A 23,119-nucleotide genomic window follows, 5' to 3' on the forward strand; every position below is an offset into this window, starting at 1 on the left:
CAAATATGAATTTATCTAGTTTGTCTACCGACATTAGATTAGAGTGAACAACAAGCAACCAAAGATTTTACAGTCACCTGATGACCAAAACAACATATGGCAGGTGAACATTACCGATGGATACTATCAATAATAGAACATGTTGCAATAGGATAACATTTCTGGCGAAACATTGTATGCAAATCTTAGGTGTCTAAAAGATGAGATCTTCAATTAAACAAAGAACGAAGTTGGATCTTGGTCCCGTGACAAAGTTTAGGTTTTTGGTTGTGATTGACTCATATACATGACTATCTATATCGAGGGAACTTAGAACGTGTAATCTTCAAATCATAAAACAACTTCTTTTCTCCTACTCATGATGAAGTCACGAGTTCTAACCAAAGATTCATGGGTATCAAGAGGTTTATAGAAAAGAAAGAGGAGCAAATTCCCCTATTCCAGTACCTACCACCTCTACAGATAAAGATATAGATTTCATTCACTACAATAATTCTCATTCTTAGTTTAGAAAGATGAACCCCGTTTAATAATGGTTTATATCAGAGGAAAGACAACCAAACATGTAAAGCACGTATTAAAACCAAAGCGACCCCTAGAATGCTACCCAACAGCCCCAAAATTCATTCCTTTGTCGGCTATGATTATAATTTATAAAGCTTGGGGCTGAAAATTAATGAGGCTATGATTATAAAGCTTGGGCTGAAAATTAATGAAAGTGTAAATATACAGGTATACAATTTTGGTGACCGGGGGACCATTTCTAAGTTTCTTCAATGGTCTTATGCCTCTTACCCAAGTCCACCACATTTGGTATTCTGCATGTGTGCATTCTGGGTGAGGTGGGAAGATGGTAAAGTTTAATGTTCAAAAGGATAACAAAATATGGGTTTTCTGGAACAAGGAAAGAGTAAATGTGCAACTACAAAGAATGAAGTCGATGAATCCAAATCGAAAATTGAATGTAAAATATAAGAAGGAAAATTGATAAATGATAATTTCAATCCACATCTTACTTAACAACAAGCAAGCAATAATTGCAGGACATAAAACAAAGGATATTATTGCTCAGATTGCTCTGAAGACACTCGATTAGCAGAACAGGAAAACAAGGGCATGTGCAGGGAAGACCCCCAATCTGATAGCCTGGATTCCTGGCAGATTTTCTTTTCCCAAGGCCTAATCTTTCCCAGAACATCAAACCCGAGCACTTGCTTCTGTAATACCTAAATACAGTCAATAATGCATCCAAATTTTTTACAAAAGAACCTAATTCAGTGACACCACAAAAATGCAACATTATCATCACACTCAAGTTCTATAGTTTGATTTCCACAAAAACAATACACATTGATGAAAATTCAGCAATCATCTTTCATTTTCCCAGAAAGAATGTGATCATTAACATTTGCATTATCCATCTTACTTTTCCTCAGCAAGTACCTAACAACAGACAAATATATCAAACAGAAGCCCATGCAATTGACAGATGATGGATTTGTTTTACTTGAAACATCTGTACCGTTTGGGTGAATTTGGATATATTGTTGATCAAACTTGTTTATGAATCCCTATATCATTGTCCTTCAAAGAACTATGGCCATCTCTGATGAAAATAGAAGCAAAAGAACAACGTAACAATAGAAAGCAGCTGTTAGTAAACCATATGGAATCTTTTCTATTGATATCATTTATGGTAAGTCTCCACATCTGATACCCGTTTTGGGGCCTTGCTCTTCCTTTGCTGATATTTGGCATATGAATACCAAACTCCACCGGCTGTGTTGATAACTAGTCCAGTCACATTCAAACCATGTACTTGCACACCACCCAGCAAGACAAAACCAAGGGTCTGAGAAGCAAAGAAACAGTATAAGCTGTCTTGCTCACAAAAGTTTTGTTTTAAAATAAAATGGAAGAAGAGTTGATGCCGAAAAGGATTGGTGTTGGAATAACTGATTGAAATAATAATACAATCAACTAGTCTACAACCAAGTGGTAGTTCATTCTTACCGTGGACCCAACCCCTTTTAGGACTCCAACTATGGTCGTTGTCAGAGCAGAGTTGACTATGGTACATAAGAACATGGTGAAGTTGAGAGCAATGCCCATAACAAATGAAAGAATAAGGATCACCAAAAAATGTATGGATTTGCTCTGCAGATAAGGAAAAAAAATTCTTGTCAGTTATACTGCAGGATCATTTTCTTCTCTTAATATGTAACTTATAGTCTTATACTGCAGGAGTTCTTTATGTTATAAGGGAGTGGTACTCTATGGTATACGATATAATACGAAGAAATCACTGCCAAAGAATTAAGCCCAAAGAAACATTTACATGCTCCCTAATTACAAAGCAGCAGTGCAATTGTATATCGTTATCCAGAACACAAAGTAATGCAAACAACACATATTCAGTAGAATTGAACAAAAAAACCAATATAAAAAAAAAACATCAAATTTCTCACCACACTGCAACAATTGATGTCACCTGATAATTTAGGAGAAAATAATGGATACAAGCTCAAAGAAAACAAGGATTTGTCAACGGGCATAAACATATGCAAAAAGAAACATGTTTGGTTAATGATACTAGATTTCTTTGAAAGCCATGATCAGAGTAGGTGTTCATGTTCTTTATCAACTCCTCTATTATCTTAACTACAGATGAAGACTCCCTAGTACTAGGTTTCAAAGTCAGTAATCAGTTTCCTGACTACTTTATAAGAGATAGGGTTGAAATTTAACCAGTCAAGCATCTGGTGTTTCCAAATTATCAAGAATGAAAATACATATACACCAAAAGGGTAAGTTCTTACCTTTACAAGTAGTAATGAGAAAGAATTTGGAAATTCTCCGGTAGCTATAATGAGAAATAGCAAAAATGGAAGAGACAGAAAGCTGTTATAGAACATGATCTCAACTGATGATAGCCCATCCTCTGCACCAGACTTCTCCACTAGCACAAGGTACATGGTCTGAGTTTAAAATTAAGCACTTGTATGAGCTCAAGTACCAGATCAGACAGTTTTTTTATATTTTTTTTTTATCTAAAAACATATATGAAACACCCATAGATGGTCAAAACATCCTAACCAACCTGGAAAAAAACTGAAGTCAAGGCCAAGCTATATCCAAAAAGATCAAATGAAAAGTCTCCTAGTGCTGCTATGACAACCCCTCCAGCAGTCAATATCACTGAAAGAATCACCTAAAACAGGAAAGAGAGAAGAAGGTGTTAAAGTACAACCTAGTAACATCAAGTTTAGTAGTAATGAAAAAAGCTTCTTGCCAGGACTTCGGAATTATGTTTCTTATCTAGAAAAATCCACAAAAAACTTCTTCATTTTAAACAGTAATAACTGATGGACACTTTCAAGCTTTTTTATATTCATTAAAAATCAACTTCTTATAAAGCAAGCATCATTATAACACAAAACTTATTGTTCCATATTTGATGAGAAACATCAATTATTCAAGGAGTTATCAGAAAGCAGGAAAAAGTGTCACCAAACTCGTCAACAGCAATTACTACTTTTTGTCATAGCTGAGTGTACAATCTACGAGACAAAATTTAAAGTCTAGTGTAAATGTAGAATACACTTTATAATAAGCCTCAAAATGGAGACCGGGGGAAATGACGTAGCCCTAATATGAATCAGACAGAGAATGTAACTTATTCTCAGCATTTCTTAGCTAAGGTCATGAAAAGTTCATCTCGTATAGACTAAACAGTATCTGACTTATAATGGATACAAGAAAAAACCTGTATTGAGGGTTTCCCCTTTCCAGAGAAGAATCCAGCGATAAGCACAGCAAGCGGTGTGAGTCTTTTGATTGCAATGTACATGGGAATATTGACTCCCTTCAGACTGGCCAAAGCAAATGCGACATTAGCATTATAGAAAAGCGACACGGGGAGAAGTTTCTTGGCAGTGCTCATTTCTAGTCCTCTCGATCTCGTGTATCCCATTCTTCGACCAAAATGTATAAGCAAAGCAGTGGCCAATTGCTAAGACAAACAACGAAGCGGAACACAGCTCGTTACGATCAATCAAGCAGTAAGCAGTTGCAAACATAGCCAAGACAATAAAGAAATGAAAGATACCTGCATGGTGAGAAGTGTCATTGAATGGGAGTACTCCATAAGAACAGCTTTATTGATGAAAACCATAGCCATGGAAGCAGCCCCATATGACAATGCAGCAAATAAACTAAACCCAAAACACAAGACAAGACAAAACAAAATCAATGATTCTTGAATTCAAGCCAACATGCAAAGTAAACATAAAAGTGGGATATATGAGAAGAGAACCTCAAAGAAGGACTGGCAGCTTCTGCATCAGTGAGTTTATCCATGGCCAAATCCAACTTTCAAAACACAAGTATCTGGATACTGGGTCACTGAAAGTCTATAACTTTGAGCTCAATTACATGATAATCAGATAAAAGAAAGAGTTGGGTAGTTGATTTTTGGACCGAAACCTGCAAATCAAGGAAACCCAGATCGAAACTTTGAGAGTGAAGACGAAGCGATCCAAATTGAGACGAACCTGATGCAACGCAAGGGTTTGAGTATTGGGCCAGTAAAGACCCGAGAAGTATAGTGGGAGAGTGTGGCGCGTGAAATGCGATATGAGAGAGAGAGAGAGAGAGAGATTAAATAATGCGAAGAGAGAATGGTGAAAATGAGGAGAGAGAGAGAGGAACAGGTGGCGCGTGAGACTCCCGGCAATCTCCCAAAACGCAAACGCGAAAACCATCGCCATCAAAACGTGGATTGGTTGGGTTCGCTGCTTTCTCATTTTTTTATTTCCGTAATTTTTCACAGTACTAGAAAAGAATCGACTCGGACGTTTCTCAGGTCGAACCACTACGAAACGTTTCTCTGCTTCTTTACTATAATAAGAGCTGATACGGAGCCCAATCTTTGTTTGATTGGGCGCACAGGCCTGTCCTTGGTTATGAATCCAGTTGGGCCTTGGACATTTGCCGCCTTCTTTTTTTTTTTTTTTTTTTTTTTGGGATCTTGACCATTTACTTAATGGATCTTTTTAAATGTACCCAGTAAATGTCTAAGTATACCCAACAGATTTTTTACAGCCAGCAAAATTATGTAATCTCTAACTACACCAATCAACTTTTCCAATAATACCCTTATTTTTACACCCAGCAAAACCTTATCACACCCAGCAAATACTTCCTTCTTCTGAGATGGTTTATATTAACCTTCTTAACACTGGTCTTGTAACAAGGATGCATACCCAATCCCAAACTCAAGAATTTCTCCATTTTAGACTTCATCGTTATTGCTACCTCCTTTGCTCTTCCTATTTAGTTTGGTGGCCAACTACCAAAGCCTATATTAAGTTTTTGGGGCAGCGTCGCCACAAGCTTGCTCTCATCGCTGCTTCTGCTTCCTGAATGGTTACCTACACATATATATTGCCATCATATGTATAAACATCATTGAATTAGCTACTAGTACAAACTAACCAAATTAATATCATAATCAATTAAATATAATCATGTATTTGTTTCATCAAGATATGGCAGAAAACAATTATTAAACCATGTATCTAATATTTACCAAAAAGAAAAATGCATCTGATAACAAGATCAAAATAAAAGAATTGAAGAAGAGATGGATGAATGGAAGTGAAGGATAGGATGCATATAAGCATATATCCATAGGCCTTGGATCTGTCGGTGGCCTTGTCAATGATGACAACAGCCTCCAAGATGTCACCAAAATGCTCAAAGTATCTCTTCATGGTCTCATTCTGGATCTCCTAAGCCAATCCTTCAACAAACACCTTATGCAGTCTAATCCCAGTTATCCGATGTTTGGCAGCAAGGAGGACTATTTTTAATGAGACTCCACAGTCCCAAAAACACCCCCAACACCTTCTACCACAAACCCACCAAAAACCATGGGATTGTGGAAGCCTCCTTCTACTCTGCGTTGTTCATCGTCTCTCATCATCTAGGTTCTATAATCATCGGCTTTCTCTCTCGCCCCATTTTCATTTCAGAACTGCCACTGGGCAGATCTCACTTTCCTCACCAAACACTAATCCCAAAACCAGAGGCCTCTTCTTCTTCCTCCCTCTATTGCCGCAACATTTCCAGGCGTCGGATTCGAAACCTCAGCGGCTCAACGCCTGCCAAGACCAGTAATATTCTGGCAATTAATCGATGGGCCTCAGAATGTGGGTTGGGAGCACCGAGGAAGACGAAGACGAAGCTCATATTCAAACCATTTCTGAGATGATTGCGATCCTGGGGAAGGGCTTTGATGGAGTCAGAGATGCTTAATTAGCTAGAGGAGCAGAACTTCACTGAGATTTCAGAGAAGACTTCAGAAGGATCATGCGTTTTCTCTGGGACAATTACCAGTTTGAGAGAGAGAGAGAGAGAGAGCACATCAGCTACTTGGAGTTGGAGGCCATCGTTCGGGGACACCATGTTGGTCTGCTACTTAGTCCCACTCAGCACCAAACATGAGTCAGGTGCTAATCTAGCTTAAGCCAAGTTATAGTAGTCCTGGACTCCTGTAGAAATTAAGGTTGAGCATCACAGTCCTATGAAACAAACACAACCTTAGTGTACGTCGTGTCCCCAAACTGACCTGCTGCTCCTCCTCCCAAATTAATTGCTGCTATTGTTGTCGTCAGTGCTACTACGGCCTGACTCATGTTTTCGATCTTTTAATCCTTAGCCAGCTAGCTGTCTATTTGAGCCAATCTTCGTCATCATCGCTACTTCTGAAATCATAATTGCACTCACAATTTTGTCAGAGAGATGAGACAATTATAATGATAAGTGAAATTTGGGTTTGAAGTTTTGCTGGAAGAAACAACGTAACAACTTGAATTGCTGGGTACATAAAATAAAATAAAAAAAGAGTTTCAATCATAAGTTATTATTTTAATTTACCATGACTTTTAATGTCATTTCATATGAGAATACAATTGTCTTTTCATGTAAAATTGATTTGCTGTGACCTGTTGGTAAATTATAATTCCAACATTGTAAAGGTCATGGGTTCGATTCTCATTGACATATGTAAGGGTGGGGTGGGCTAAGGGTTTTTTTATATTTTATTTTATTTTATTTTATTTTATTTATGTAAAATTGATTTGCTGGGTACATTTAGAAACTTGAGCCTAACAATTGCTTACTTACTCCAGTAATAAGAGATTAGTGGGCACACTTATCCAATTTAAAAGAAAAAAGACTATTTTAGACAAGCTCAACATAAAATTACAAACATAACCGCGACGACCTCTCTCTCTCTCTCACCGTCAGACCTCCGGCGAATCAAATCGTGACGGCCTCTCTCTCTCTCTCTCTCTCTCCGCCTCTCTCTCACCGTCAGGCCTCCGGTGACCCAGGCCTTCAACGAATCAAATCGCGACGGCCTCTCTCTTTCTCTCTCTCACTGTCAGACCCATATCGTTGGTAGGGCAAAGATCTTCTATTTCATTCACAACTTCTCTTGGCATGTGGTTTGAGTGTTTGACTACGTGACTTTAATTTTCTGTGGAAACCATCCATCAAGGTGCTGTTTTAATTAGATATATTTTATAATGTCTATATGTTTATAATATGTATAAATATTGTGGAACTCTATCCTACTAAGCACAGTAGTACTTTAGCTCTTTTATATGCAAGTCTATTCTGAGCATTAATATGCTACTTTGTGGTATAATTTACAGGTTAGGGGAGCAATAAACTTTCCATTGGGGGGCAATAAACACTTTATTAGGGGCAATAACCACTTTATTGGGGGGCAATAATATTCTTCGGTATCCTCTTTACATACATTCGGAGAGGTTTCTGGTGACCGTTGACCGGATTCCCGTCACTGATCATCGGATTCCGACAATGTTAACTAGATTTCGATCACCGGTAGCCAGATTCCAATGGCCGGTGACCGGATTCTGACTGCCATTAACCGAAGTCCAGTGAAGTCTCCGATGACTTATCTCTCTAAATGATAAAGAGAGGGAGGGCAAAATTGTCTAAAAAAAAAAACAATAAATAAATAAAAAATACTTAATTGGATATTAGGGCTAAAAGTATGTAATTTATTGAATAACTGGGCAATCTGATAAGATGTTTGGGTAAGTGAGATTAGTATAGCTCAAATTTGGGTAAATGGACATTTTTACCACCTTTTCTTTACATCAAAATGTTATTTTGGTGTCCAAAATCCATAACATTTAAGAGATGAAGAAACAAGGCAAAGAATACGTCTGGTAAAATGTGTACCTATTGCTTGCATGCATTAACGTTCATCTGAATCAAAATTCGGAATAGTACAAGATAATCAACCAGGTTTTGATGCCCCTACAAGCTCATGCTAACAACTAGAGTACATTATGCTAAAAAACGGAGAACTGATCTGACTGCCGTTTTCAGAACTTGTTTTTATCTTGCTGCAGCTCTTGCACTCATGGAAGAGTGGTAGTTGGTGCTTCTCTGTTTCCGGTAAGAAGAATAGACATCGTCGTACTGGCTCACCTCATTTGGATTAGCTGTGGCCCCGAGTCCCAATCTCCCCGAGCCACTCTTTCGATCAACACTTCCATCTGCATAAGCCCCCGTCTCTGGGTCTACCTGCAGGTTTGGGGGTGGAGGGATGCAAGCTCCTCCCTTGCGTGCCGGAGTACTACTTTCGTACTCATCATCGTCTCTACCATCAGAACCATGAATAGGTCCTTCAGAAGGGTTAACTTCTCCAATCTCTTTGAAGAACTTTGACACTCTCTCAAGAATTTCGGACTGAGGTACAGTGGATGGAGGTATGATGGTTGGAATGTCCAGAGGACTCATCGGTGAGTATGGCACCCCACTGCCAATCTGCATCTTTCTGACCATCTCAGGAATAAGACCAGGTGGGAACAAAGGATATGGTGGCAACTTCTCGCCGCTGGTAGCAGCTTGACCTGGCAATAAATGTGGCAGGGGTTGTGGGATTGCTGGTTGAACAGAAGATGGTATGGGGAGGGGCCCAGCAAAGGCAGCAGGAGGGACTGAATTTGGAAGAAATTGCTGGGATGGCACGGAAAGTGGCACCACTTGACCAGGAGCTACATGTTTATCAAGATGCTCTTGATCGAGTGAACTCGAAACAGAACCTTGCCTATCAGGCTGCCATTGTGGCAATCCTGCATTCAATAGAATAACAACAATTAACACATAGGCAACCAATGTATATATCCCAATTGCTGACAACTTCAAACACATATTGTTCCTACACATAGAAGACAGAAGCATACCTGCTGCTGAATCTGTTGAAGTAGTAGCCAAGTCTTTTGGAAGACCTGGAAAAGAATTACTTGATGGTCCACCAATCATCTCATTCCTAAATGCATCAATTGTATCCTGATCATAAATGTTATTGGAAACCCATAACTGCAAAATTTGCTGCAACTTCATCTGATTGTCTTCCGTTATTTGAGGGTTGTGATAAATCCTTGCAAGCATGGAACCTAAGATAGGTTTGAGTGCAAGTGATTCGTTATCAAGGCCTTCACCAGTTCGACGATGTGAGCTGTACATTTAAAAGGCAAACAAAACAAAGAAATCAACAAATTATACACACTATCATCAACCACCTCTGCATCTAGAAAGCAAAAGAAAATTTCGGAAGTCATTTATTCACACTAAGGAAACCAAGTCCTTGTTCACACAATCATCACAAATCCTCGCACAACTCCAGGGTAGATACTCTAACAATTGTAATGCATGTAAACAAGGATAGAGCTTTTTCATATCTAATGACAGGATCAACCATCAAATCTTGTAACACACACACACAGAAAATAGGGATTCAAAGGCTACACCAGTCATCATTTTCAATTCTTAACTGGTTGCCACGGTGAATCGGAAAACCTAACTGAGAAGCTAAGCATGAACTGTATTGTTCCTAAATAAGAACAATGCCAAGTAACAACACGATACACAAGCTAGAGCATGTACATGGTCAAGAAAACTCTTTTAAAGAAGTATTCGACTGACGAAATCAAAGCAAGTCAGAGGAAATACCTGTCGAACAAAATGTCATTGGCGAGAAATATCACATGTAGCTGCCTCTCAGGATCATCAAGTCCAAACACCCTGTCTCTAAGAGCCTCAGCCAGAGCCGGAGCGAAAATAGACCTCTGCATAAACCAAAACTTGGCTCCTTTAATCGACTCTTTGGTCCCATTCAGCGTCATAAGCACATTGCTCAGCTCCACTGCAACATCAGGAGGCAGCGGCCCCGAAAGCCCTTTAAAGGGTTGCGCCGCCGCCTGGTCATAATCGGACCTCCCATAAACTCCGAAAGGCTGCTGATTATGCCGCTGCTGGTCGTAGAAATACGACTGCGGGCCGCCCATCATCGGGTTCGGCGGTCCATTCATCATTGGATTCGGCGGAGGACGAAGCATGTGGGGAGCGAATTGAGGATTCGGGTTGAACGACCCGACCCGAGTGGAGGTGTAGAGCTTGTAACGGTAATAGCCGTGGCCTTCGCCGCCGAAGAGGAAAGCGTAGTCGGGATTATCCTGCTGCTTCTCGCGGATCATGGCTTCGAAGTCGGGGCCGTTCTTGGCGGAGTACTCGACGAGCTTGTCGATCCGTTTGTGGAGCTCCGGGTCGGAGGGAGGACCGGCGGCCGGAGGAGGAGGGCCGGCGTGGAAAGGCGGGGGGACGAGGGGAGGGGGAGGTGGGGGGCGAAGGCCGGCGGAGGGGGAGGTGGTGAGGGTGAGGCGGCGGCGCGTGGGAGAGAACCTGGGGCGGCGGTTGCTGCTGTAAGTGGGGGTGGTAGGGGAATTGCTGGAGGGGCGGGTGTGGGGGTCCGAAAGGAGGGCCGTGAAACTGTTGGGCCTGGGGCGGGTACCCGAATTGTTGCTGCGGCGGCGGTTGTTGTGGCTGCGGCGGTTGTCGCTGCTGCTGCTGCTGCTGTTGTTGTTGGGCGTAGGCGGCGTAGTCGTGGGCCTGCCGATCCATGGTGCGGTGCGACGTCGTTTAGGGATTCGGAAGAGAGTGTTCGCGAAGCTTATTATATGCTCTGGCTTTCTTCTTCTTCTTCTTTGCAATTGATTTGGGGACTCGGGAGTCTCTGCTCCAAGTTCGGGGATTTTAGGGCCTATAACTTGTTTCTGCCAAGTTCTCAAATCCCTTTTCACAAATTACAAGTTTGAATTTAGTTAGGAAAAACATTCAAACAGTACCCAATCTATGGCCGACTCCGAATTTCTGTACCCAAATTTTCAAATCTATCACTTTAGTACCTGAAGTTCGGACCCGACCCAATTTTAGTACCTGAAGCAGTTAACTCAGTAACGGCGTCTGATAGGTGGCATATATTGAAGGGTAATTTCGTCTTTTCATATTTAATTCATTATATATATATATATATATTTACCTCTTCTTCTCTCTCTCTCTCTCTCTCTAACCATTATCAACGACCTAAAAAAAAATAATTCTTCCAACAGCCCCGCGCCTCCTCCTCTCCAGCCCAGCTCCCCCCCCCGTCGCAACCCCTGTTGCGAAGCCCCACAGCCGACTAGACCAGCACACTAGGCCGAGCGTTGCCCAGCCTCGCCTAGCCCCACCCTCTGCGCGTACATCTCCCTCCGCGCTACTGCCCCAGCATCAGCAGGCCCACCCAGCGCAGCAAGCCAACAACCTGCCCACCAGCGCCCACCCTCGATCTACCAGCAGGCGAAGGAAGAAGAAGAGAGAAAAGAAAAAAGGAAGAAGAGAGAAAGAGTGGAAAAAAAGAAAAAAATATTGTGACCCAGCCCAAAGAAAAGAAAAAAAGAGAGAAAGATGGGTGATGCCTGATCAGATCCAAGAAATGAAGTTAATTTACCCCAATTCTGGGTTTCATTCTTTTGCCAATGGTCTGGAGAAGATGATGACAGAGTTAGGAGGAAGAAGAAGATGAAGAGAGCTTGAAGAAGAAGAATAAATTTAGTGAAAGGATGAAAATACCCCTCAAAGTTTGACAGCTGACTAACTCCGTAACGGCCAACAGTGTTCTAGGTACTAAAGTTAGGTCGGGGTCCGAACTTCAGGTACCAAAGTGATAGTTTTGAAAATTTGGGTACAAAAATTCAGAGTCGGCCATAGGTTGGGTACTGTTTGTATTTTTTTCCCGTTTAGTTATCTGATTTATCAAAAATTATTGTGTGGTCCGGTATTTTCACGTGTTTATGATTTTGACTTTAACAACGGTGTAACATGAGATATAACTTTTTAGTTTTATTATTACAAATTATTGTAAATCAAAATGAGAATATACGATATCTGGACTTAATTTCGTATTGTTTGATATATGGAAGTATTGGATATCTAGTGGATCAAGTATTAAAGTCCGTATTGATCTTGATTGAACGTGTATGTAGCAAATCAACTTTGATGGTTCAATTTCTACTAAATACTAATAGAAAGGTTGTTGTTGGTTTTGTCATCTGAGATTGCAACTCTTATTGCTTGGTCTCGAAGTCTTGGTTCTGCTAGAGTCCTCAACACTTTTGAAGATGACCTTCAAGCTGCCATTAGATACCACTGGTCGAAGGTGACTCATCTTCGGTTGTGATACCCCGGAAATTCATAATTATTTTCTGAGGATTTTCCAGAATTAATTTTATAACTATTGGACGGTTTCGTGGCTCGTGGATGGAGCGGAAGTGTTTCGGGCGAATAATTAATTGAAGGATATGGTTTTAGGGGGGTTGCCAAAGGTTGACTTTTTATACGTTGGGATTCTCCGAAAACTTCCTTCACGAAAGTTGTAGAGCGCGTCGATACGAGTTCGTGGATATGTAGAACGCGAGAATCGGAGTTCGTATGAGGAAGTTATGGTCATTGGAAGGAATTTCCATTTTAGTATAAATAGAAGTTTCCCGAATGAGAAACTTACTATTTTCATTTCCTTCCATTTCCGGAAACTCATTTTTTTCTCTCCCTTTTTCTCTCTCGGTCGATACCTTCAGTATCGAAGAAAACCGTCTGACCCGACCCGACGTTTCCGGCGAGCTCCGGCCATCTCCGGCGACGAAATTTTCCAGACAGGATCGTCTCCGCCGTCTGGTGGTCCCTGTGGTGTTCTCTAGCGCCGATTCTCGGTGGTAGCGGCGGTAGAAGGCGGTGCAGCCTTGTGTTTTCGGACCCGGCCGGAAAACACAACTCCGGCGACTTCATGGCTTCAACGATTCCTTGGTTGAGCTCAGAATAGCTTCGCTGATCGATCCTTGGTGGTTGTTTGGATCGATTCACGTGAAACTTCGATCAACTCGGATTGGATCACTGTTCACGGCTTGTGAGGTAGTTTTCGATCCCTTAAGCTTGTTTTCTGACTTCGATCCAGTTATGAAAGTTCACAAGCATGCTTAGATGAAGCTTTTTGCTGTTGGGAGTTTTGTGAAATAATGAGTTTTTGGCCGGCGGCGGTGCACCACCGTCTGTGGTGGCGTTCCGGCGGTGTTCCGGCCATGTAGGGAACTGTTTCTGGTATTATATGTCTTGTACTCGTCGATACGAGCGTTTCGATATATAATATGCAAATTTTGGAGTTCGTATGGAATTGTTATGATTTTTGCAGTTTCATACCGATCGATTTATTCGATCCTTGAGGATTTGAGCATCCGATCGACTTGTGATTTTGACATATCGATCGTATAAGTGTTCCGGAGACATTGGATGGTCTCGGATGTGGTTTCGCCTCATTTGGCGTCACCTTGGGAATTTTGGTTCGATTTAGGGTTTCGAACGTTATCCCTTGTGATTCATTGACTGAATAAGAGCTGTAATTCCATAGGTACGTGACGTAGTAACCCTTGGACAGCTATTTTGTGGATTGGTTGCCTTGTTCTAAATTGAAGACGCAGCGGGAGTTTCGAGGTGAGTAATCTCACAAGGTTCATTTGTGAACGAATTACCTTTATCGTTTGTTGGGGAAATCTCACGATAATTGTTATGAGTATGATCGATATGTGTTATGAGCAGGATCGATGTTTGTTATGAGTAGAATCGATATTTGTTATGAACATGATTGATATTTGTTATGAGCAGGATCAATATTTGTTATGAATATGATCGATATTTGTTATGAGCATGACTACCCTATTGTCTTGGAGTTATTAGGTTAACTACGACTATAGTTGGTATTAGTGGCATTTCTGAATGGATGACTATGTGTGTCTATATATATATTATGGGGTATATATATATACATATATATTCATGTATTAGTGACTTCGTGGTGAATCTTTGTGATGATTGTCATGAAAAGCTTATGTAAGAATATTTGTGTAATGAATCGATGACATCAGGATGGTGAATCTTTGTGATGATTGTCATGTAAAGCTTGTATAGAAATATCTATGTGATGATCGCTATCTATGTGATGACCAGCGAAATCTATGTGATGATCGCTATCTATGTGATGACCAGCGAAATCTATGTGATGATCGCTATCTATGTGATGACCAGCGAAATCTATGTGATGATCGCTATCTGGGCGATGAGTGGCGATATCTGCGTGAATCTATGTGATGATCCTTGAAATCTAAGTGATGATTAGTAGGATGATGCAAATCTAGGTGATGATCGGTGGAAATCTGTGCGATGATCAGTGTGATGACTGCTCGGTAGCGGAGCTGAATTGTTATTAAGTTAACAAAGATCGAGAGGACTGCTGTGATGGTTGGGGTTACCTACAGACGTCAGAGTGTGGGACTTCGATGACTACCTTGTCTTGAATTGTTTGACTTAGTGTGACCTCCTGAACTAAATTATATGCAGGGGTTACTATGAATTGTTTTGCTTGTTTTGATATGTGATTGCCTTGATTTCTCCTTGATTGTATTGATTGATGGTTTGATTTACATTAAGAGCCATAGCGGTTATGAACTGTACTCTGTAGTGAGGATAGGAAGGTGATTCATTGTTCTTCACCTTTGATGTCATGTTGATGACAAAAACTCCTAGGGGGGAAATGGGAAATGAGTGTGATGTTGGAATTCGCCGTAGTGCGTTAGGATGGCGTTAAACATTTCTTGAGGAAGTCTTGTTTGACCGAAATTTGTGTAATTGGATGCTAGGATTGAGGTTATGAGCAGAAGGCTTTTGTGAAATTTGTGTAATTGGTTTTGAGTTACTCATACGAGCTTCATAAGCTTACCGGGTTTGTTGTGTGGAACCCGGTGCACTATTCAATGGAATGGTGTAGGAGTTAATCCTGCAGGTCGAGGAGATCGTGGCTGAAGCTGAGGTGATGCCTGTGCAGCTTTATGGTAGGAAGCTATCTTTGTGACTTTACCGTTGATAAGGACTTCCGTTGTATAGTTACTCTGAGCTGCATTTACGTTTTATTTTGTTGTTGACAATTTAATTCGTAAGCATTGTAATATATAACTCTATGGAGCGAGTTTATATTAACTTTGAAGGTTCAGGGCATCAATATCTGTGTAAGTTAAAGGGAAAAAGATTCCAGGTATTTTGTATTGATGACTGGACGTTCACGCATATATAATTATGGGGTTATATATATCGATTTTCATGTGTGTAAAATCAGGGGCGTGACAGTTTGGTATCAGAGCGTAAGGTGCATATTTGGTGACAATCAATACTCCTCGAGTGATGGCCCGTCTGCAGCGGATCCCCATCTGATGCTCTTCGGTATTGATATAGTCATTGGGTATGCAATGAGTGTTGGATTGCGAGTCATCAGGGTAGTGTTAGCTCAGTGAACCAAGTGTAGGAGTTTAAGGTAGCTTCTAGGAGTTATAATCTTTTGAGGAATGAGGACCTTTAGATTTGACTCAAGATTTACGTAGGGGATAGAATTGTATCTTCTGACGTAGTAAGGTGGTTGATTTAGTCATGTTGTTGACTTATACTTGTAGTTGGAAGTTGTACAAGTATTAATCACAGGTTGTTATGCTTCTTAGGTGATGGATTCACAAGGAGGCCGAGCTAGGGGTCGAGGTAGACCCAGAGGCAGGGGTGGAGCCCGAGGCAGGGGCAGGATTCCTCCTCCTGTTGAGGAGATGTTCGAGAATGATGTGGAGGCATCAAATGTTGAGCTGCCTATTCCACCTGTTGTGGAGGTTGCAAATGTTGTAGATCCCACTCGTTTGTCGAAGTTGGCAAAGGAGATTTCGAGATTGGGAGGAGTCCCATTTCAGGGAGGTACGGATCACATGTTGGCAGATCAATGGATCGAAAACATGAAGGCCTACTTTGAGATGGTCATCTGCGACGACATTGAGAAGAGAAAGATTGCCACATTTATGCTCCAAGGAGATGCACGGGTGTGGTGGAATGGCACACAGAGGGTGATGGACGTGTCCACCATGACCTGGAATGAGTTTGTGGAACTGTTCAGGAAGAAGTACTTTCCGCCTTCAGTGAGGGAGCAGATGGAAAGGGAATTCATCTCGTTAGTCCAAGGGACTAAGAGTGTGAGGGAGTATGAGGCTGAGTTCTCAAGATTGTATCGCTTTGTGCGGCAGATGGATGCTGAGAGCTTAGCTATGAAGTTTCAATGGGGACTGAATGCTTCAATCCGGCGCGATGTCGCTGTTCTGGAACTGAAGACTGTGGAGCTCATTTTCGTAAAGGCTATGGCCATTGAGCAGGAGAACTTGATTTTCCAGGAACAGGAGTCGGCTGACAGGGACCTTCGAAGGAAGGGAAAGGCAATTGTTGTGAACAATGAAGGGACAGATAATCAAGGTGGGTTCTGGAAAAGGCAGAGGACTCATCAGCAGGCTCCAGGTAGAGTGGCAGCTGCACCTGCTGGGGTTGCACCTAATGGGCAGGTGGCACCCTTAACATGTTATAACTGCAAGGAAGTGGGCCATATGGCAAGGCAATGTTTGAAGCCGAAACCTAGGTCGTGCTATAATTGCGGACAAGTAGGGCATTTGGCTAATGAGTGTACCCGACCTCGGGGTATGAGACAGAGGGATCAGCAGAGGCAACATCCTCAGGGACATGCAGGGGTGATTGCTATTGGCCAGCAGAACGCGGGGGTGCAAGGTACCTTATCTGCTTGACACTAATCTTGTGTAGATGAAGTGCTTATCTGCTTGAAATTAATCTTGTGTAGATGAAGTGTGATAGTAGAATACCGCATCTCTTTGTGCTAGTGTAGTGATGGGTTTACCTGACATCTTTAGTTAGACCTTTGTGTGTGGTATCTTTTGGGAAGGAGTAATTGTTGAGCATTATGTATTGCCTGTTGCATATTTCACTTTTGTGGTAGTTGAAATTCTTTGCAACCCTAGGTGTGCGCAATACCATATGACGATTCATGCGTGAGTAAATCTCACAAGGACCTTTATGAACAGAAATACCATTATTGTTTTGGCGTTAATTATTTAACTGCAAACTATAGTTGGTATTAGTGGGCATTCCTGAGCGAATGACTACATATATATATAAATATATTTAGATGAAATATATATATATCCTTGTGAATGATTGTGATGAATAATAATATGCATGATGGTGTTCATATTATTGTTAAATGCGACTTTTCAGGAAACGATATTATAGAAAAAGATGTTTTCTATTGTTTGGAAAGTATTGAGCTTGATGTTACATTTTGAGTCAAGCGTGACTCATTTTAGATGTATTGGTTTTGTATCAAGGGTCACAGATGGTGAGCAAGGATTAGGAAAAACCGAAACTAGATGTTGTAACGTTTTTAAGTCGGATGCGACTTACTTAACGTTGACCTTAAGACTAGGTAGGGTCTAAGAAGATCTTATGTCACAGATGGTGATAGATCATAGATAGTAACAGGTTGCAGACGGTAACCTTGATGTTTGACTTCATGACCAGATGGGGTCTGAAGGTCATGAGTCACAGACGGTGATAAATGGTTGAGCTGAGACCAGATGGGATCTAAAGATTATAGGTCACAGATGGTGACAGGTTGCAGATGGCGACCTTGATGTTGATTTCCTGACTAGACGGAGTCTGAAATCATATGTCACAGATGGTGACAGATCACAGATGGTGATAGACCACAGATGGTGATCAAGGCAGGGAATAGGTAATCACGTCCTTAGTAGGACGAGTGATTACAATTTCAATAGGGTTCTAGTTTATCTGCCATGATAGCTTATGGGAGTAACGGTCGAGGTTACTTGAGACTCATAGGTATGCAGCTTGAAGGAGAGTTTCGATGGCATTCTTCTTTAATTGTCTAGATGAGACTTGAATTGCTACTTGATGGTTAAGTTAGCAAATAAATCATGGTCATAGTGGTGACTCATGTTGTCCTTTCTATGGAAAGGATATGAAACGTTAGAAGGAAATCATGGCTGCATGTTTCCTTAAGTAGATTGATGTGAGTTGTTGATTGATGATTGAGTTGAAGTGATGCTGTCATTTCAATTCTAGGAATGCTAGTGTAGCGTTATCAATGTATTGATGCTGATACTATTGATAACAGGATTCTGGACCCTTGTGTGATCTGTGTGTAGTGTTGCGGTCACAAGAGTTTTAGTGGGCAGGGTACGAGGATGGGAATTCATAAAATGATTGGATTACCACCAAGTGGTGTGGTAACGATTCCTACTGTTGAGATACTAGGTGAAGTACCTGTATCCACTATTGATCGAGGTAAGTCGTACTTTGAGAGGAAGGCATTCTTACTGGGAATGAAAATTTGGATTTGAGCTTGATTTACGCGTACTTGTGGGAATAGCACGTGTAAATTTCGGGACGAAATTTCTTTAAGGGGGGTAGAATGTGATACCCCGGAAATTCATAATTATTTTCTGAGGATTTTCCAGAATTAATTTTATAACTATTGGACGGTTTCGTGGCTCGTGGATGGAGCGGAAGTGTTTCGGGCGAATAATTAATTGAAGGATATGGTTTTAGGGGGGTTGCCAAAGGTTGACTTTTTATACGTTGGGATTCTCCGAAAACTTCCTTCACGAAAGTTGTAGAGCGCGTCGATACGAGTTCGTGGATATGTAGAACGCGAGAATCGGAGTTCGTATGAGGAAGTTATGGTCATTGGAAGGAATTTCCATTTTAGTATAAATAGAAGTTTCCCGAATGAGAAACTTACTATTTTCATTTCCTTCCATTTCCGGAAACTCATTTTTTTCTCTCCCTTTTTCTCTCTCGGTCGATACCTTCAGTATCGAAGAAAACCGTCTGACCCGACCCGACGTTTCCGGCGAGCTCCGGCCATCTCCGGCGACGAAATTTTCCAGACAGGATCGTCTCCGCCGTCTGGTGGTCCCTGTGGTGTTCTCTAGCGCCGATTCTCGGTGGTAGCGGCGGTAGAAGGCGGTGCAGCCTTGTGTTTTCGGACCCGGCCGGAAAACACAACTCCGGCGACTTCATGGCTTCAACGATTCCTTGGTTGAGCTCAGAATAGCTTCGCTGATCGATCCTTGGTGGTTGTTTGGATCGATTCACGTGAAACTTCGATCAACTCGGATTGGATCACTGTTCACGGCTTGTGAGGTAGTTTTCGATCCCTTAAGCTTGTTTTCTGACTTCGATCCAGTTATGAAAGTTCACAAGCATGCTTAGATGAAGCTTTTTGCTGTTGGGAGTTTTGTGAAATAATGAGTTTTTGGCCGGCGGCGGTGCACCACCGTCTGTGGTGGCGTTCCGGCGGTGTTCCGGCCATGTAGGGAACTGTTTCTGGTATTATATGTCTTGTACTCGTCGATACGAGCGTTTCGATATATAATATGCAAATTTTGGAGTTCGTATGGAATTGTTATGATTTTTGCAGTTTCATACCGATCGATTTATTCGATCCTTGAGGATTTGAGCATCCGATCGACTTGTGATTTTGACATATCGATCGTATAAGTGTTCCGGAGACATTGGATGGTCTCGGATGTGGTTTCGCCTCATTTGGCGTCACCTTGGGAATTTTGGTTCGATTTAGGGTTTCGAACGTTATCCCTTGTGATTCATTGACTGAATAAGAGCTGTAATTCCATAGGTACGTGACGTAGTAACCCTTGGACAGCTATTTTGTGGATTGGTTGCCTTGTTCTAAATTGAAGACGCAGCGGGAGTTTCGAGGTGAGTAATCTCACAAGGTTCATTTGTGAACGAATTACCTTTATCGTTTGTTGGGGAAATCTCACGATAATTGTTATGAGTATGATCGATATGTGTTATGAGCAGGATCGATGTTTGTTATGAGTAGAATCGATATTTGTTATGAACATGATTGATATTTGTTATGAGCAGGATCAATATTTGTTATGAATATGATCGATATTTGTTATGAGCATGACTACCCTATTGTCTTGGAGTTATTAGGTTAACTACGACTATAGTTGGTATTAGTGGCATTTCTGAATGGATGACTATGTGTGTCTATATATATATTATGGGGTATATATATATACATATATATTCATGTATTAGTGACTTCGTGGTGAATCTTTGTGATGATTGTCATGAAAAGCTTATGTAAGAATATTTGTGTAATGAATCGATGACATCAGGATGGTGAATCTTTGTGATGATTGTCATGTAAAGCTTGTATAGAAATATCTATGTGATGATCGCTATCTATGTGATGACCAGCGAAATCTATGTGATGATCGCTATCTATGTGATGACCAGCGAAATCTATGTGATGATCGCTATCTATGTGATGACCAGCGAAATCTATGTGATGATCGCTATCTGGGCGATGAGTGGCGATATCTGCGTGAATCTATGTGATGATCCTTGAAATCTAAGTGATGATTAGTAGGATGATGCAAATCTAGGTGATGATCGGTGGAAATCTGTGCGATGATCAGTGTGATGACTGCTCGGTAGCGGAGCTGAATTGTTATTAAGTTAACAAAGATCGAGAGGACTGCTGTGATGGTTGGGGTTACCTACAGACGTCAGAGTGTGGGACTTCGATGACTACCTTGTCTTGAATTGTTTGACTTAGTGTGACCTCCTGAACTAAATTATATGCAGGGGTTACTATGAATTGTTTTGCTTGTTTTGATATGTGATTGCCTTGATTTCTCCTTGATTGTATTGATTGATGGTTTGATTTACATTAAGAGCCATAGCGGTTATGAACTGTACTCTGTAGTGAGGATAGGAAGGTGATTCATTGTTCTTCACCTTTGATGTCATGTTGATGACAAAAACTCCTAGGGGGGAAATGGGAAATGAGTGTGATGTTGGAATTCGCCGTAGTGCGTTAGGATGGCGTTAAACATTTCTTGAGGAAGTCTTGTTTGACCGAAATTTGTGTAATTGGATGCTAGGATTGAGGTTATGAGCAGAAGGCTTTTGTGAAATTTGTGTAATTGGTTTTGAGTTACTCATACGAGCTTCATAAGCTTACCGGGTTTGTTGTGTGGAACCCGGTGCACTATTCAATGGAATGGTGTAGGGGTTAATCCTGCAGGTCGAGGAGATCGTGGCTGAAGCTGAGGTGATGCCTGTGCAGCTTTATGGTAGGAAGCTATCTTTGTGACTTTACCGTTGATAAGGACTTCCGTTGTATAGTTACTCTGAGCTGCATTTACGTTTTATTTTGTTGTTGACAATTTAATTCGTAAGCATTGTAATATATAACTCTATGGAGCGAGTTTATATTAACTTTGAAGGTTCAGGGCATCAATATCTGTGTAAGTTAAAGGGAAAAAGATTCCAGGTATTTTGTATTGATGACTGGACGTTCACGCATATATAATTATGGGGTTATATATATCGATTTTCATGTGTGTAAAATCAGGGGCGTGACATCGGTAATCAATTGTATCAATATATGGTTCATGTGACATCATTAGGTGTCTCAAGTCCCCTATTCATGATATCAAGAACCTGACCTCCAAGTTCAACTCTCGCTCTTTATCTCATATCTTTCGGGAAGCTAATTTCTTGGTGGATGTAGTGACTTCTATAGGTCATAATCTTTCTAATCGTATGATCTGAATAAGTCTGTTTCCCAACCAATCTATCTATATTGTGCCAACATATCAATTAAATGATATGTCCTTCAAATTCTGACCTAGAGAGAGAAACTCTGCCTTCTCTCTAAAAAAACCCAGCCTACACAGCTTTCCCGCTGCTCCCCCCTTTCTTGCCAGATCTAGATCTCTTTGATCTGGATCTCTGGCTTGAAAGTCGGGGGAGATACCTTCCCTTTTCGTGAGGCTTTTTCCCTACCCTTCTCGTGGTAACTCTCTGCCACAGCGGTGGCCGGTATGATTTCCCTTATGCCTTTGTTTTCCTTTCATCCCTAGATTCCTTCTCCCAACCCTTCCTAATTTTTCAATTCCAGATTACCCATCCCTAGCAACCCTCTATTCTTCTTTTTTCTTCATCCTCCCCATCCCTACCATCCCTCTTCCTTCTCATGTCCTTTCCATCAATTCTCTATTCTCTTTTTCCTTCCTTTTCCTCAATTTCTCAAATCTCTGATTCTTCATGGTCAAGATGCACATCCTCCTCACGTTTCAGACTCCACTTCACTGATAGCTTGTTGGTCCTCAGGAGCTCCGACATTGGCGTCCTTTGGATCGTCTCTTTAAACGGGGTTGTCCCATTATCGAGCGTAAATCCGATGAATACGGTAGTGCAACAAGGGTTTGCATGGTCTTTGGCCGTCTGTCCCTTTGATTCCTCTATGGATCGTTTATTTTTTTTCTTCTTTGTTGGTTCTTATGTTTGTTTTGGAGGATGTTTTGTATGATTTAGAGATTTGGGTTATGGAGATATTTCGATGGGTTTTGTGCTGCTATTCTTGTACGGGATTGTTTTGGTTGGACCCCAAGTTTTCACCGGCCGATCTGGTGACGTTTCTGTGTCAACCTTGGGTTTGGCTGGTGGCAGCGGCGACATCACTGCGTCATCTCTCTCCTAGTCGATCTGCACTGTGGTTGAAAAGTTTGGGCTTGTTTGTTTTCGTTTGGTTGGTCTTTTTCTTTGGGCCTGGTTTGGGTCTTTCGCTTGTAATGTTGTTTCTTGTTGAATAAAAATCATTCCATCGCTAAAAAAAAAAAAAAATTCATAGACATGAACCAATTAGTTATCCTATACCGTGAAAGCTAAAATAAAATTGAGTTTGTTACAGATAAATCTTCAACGACTTGAAAAA

General features: G+C 41.2%; 2 protein-coding genes across 7 annotated transcripts; both read right to left on the reverse strand.

The window, feature by feature from the left end:
* Positions 1-965: 965 nt before the first annotated feature.
* Positions 966-4,747, reverse strand: LOC112174547 (UDP-galactose/UDP-glucose transporter 7). 6 transcript variants are annotated; one of them, XM_040507547.1, is made up of 9 exons: positions 4,554-4,747; positions 4,316-4,485; positions 4,109-4,214; positions 3,767-4,012; positions 3,101-3,211; positions 2,820-2,978; positions 2,014-2,157; positions 1,718-1,852; positions 966-1,217 (listed from the first exon to the last, which is right to left on the reverse strand). In XM_040507547.1, exons 2-9 carry the CDS (start codon positions 4,357-4,359, stop codon positions 1,062-1,064), a joined length of 1,101 nt encoding a protein of 366 aa, XP_040363481.1. In that variant the 5' UTR covers positions 4,360-4,485; positions 4,554-4,747; the 3' UTR covers positions 966-1,061. The 6 variants fall into 6 exon arrangements, 4 of the variants coding, with proteins under 4 accessions (XP_040363481.1, XP_040363480.1, XP_024168102.1 ...); XR_002926069.2 differs by adding an exon at positions 1,523-1,606 and having other exon boundaries at positions 1,094-1,217; positions 4,316-4,742; XR_002926068.2 differs by lacking the exon at positions 966-1,217 and adding exons at positions 1,238-1,443; positions 1,523-1,606 and having other exon boundaries at positions 4,316-4,742.
* Positions 4,748-8,256: 3,509 nt separating this feature from the next.
* Positions 8,257-11,186, reverse strand: LOC112171763 (calcium homeostasis endoplasmic reticulum protein; the record flags this gene model as incomplete). The annotated part of the gene is made up of 3 exons (XM_024308894.1): positions 8,257-9,176; positions 9,288-9,562; positions 10,057-11,186. Coding segments are annotated over 3 exons (2,145 nt in total), but the record flags the coding sequence as incomplete, so codon positions are not given.
* Between the last annotated feature and the right edge of the window lie 11,933 nt (positions 11,187-23,119).

Source organism: Rosa chinensis, chromosome 6 (genome assembly GCF_002994745.2).
Source record: "Rosa chinensis cultivar Old Blush chromosome 6, RchiOBHm-V2, whole genome shotgun sequence".
Taxonomy (NCBI): domain Eukaryota; kingdom Viridiplantae; phylum Streptophyta; class Magnoliopsida; order Rosales; family Rosaceae; genus Rosa; species Rosa chinensis.

What these genes read in the sequence shown, in the direction of transcription:
- LOC112174547 (XM_040507547.1), bottom strand. Translation starts at nt 4,359, where the DNA reads ATGGATAAACTCACTGATGCAGAAGCTGCCAGTCCTTCTTTGAG. An exon ending in AGGGGAAACCCTCAATACAG is followed by an intron (nt 3,212 to 3,766) that starts GTTTTTTCTTGT and finishes TTCCTGTTTTAG; the next exon opens with GTGATTCTTTCAGTGATATT. An exon ending in AGAGCAAGGCCCCAAAACGG is followed by an intron (nt 1,218 to 1,717) that starts GTATCAGATGTG and finishes TAGGTATTACAG; the next exon opens with AAGCAAGTGCTCGGGTTTGA.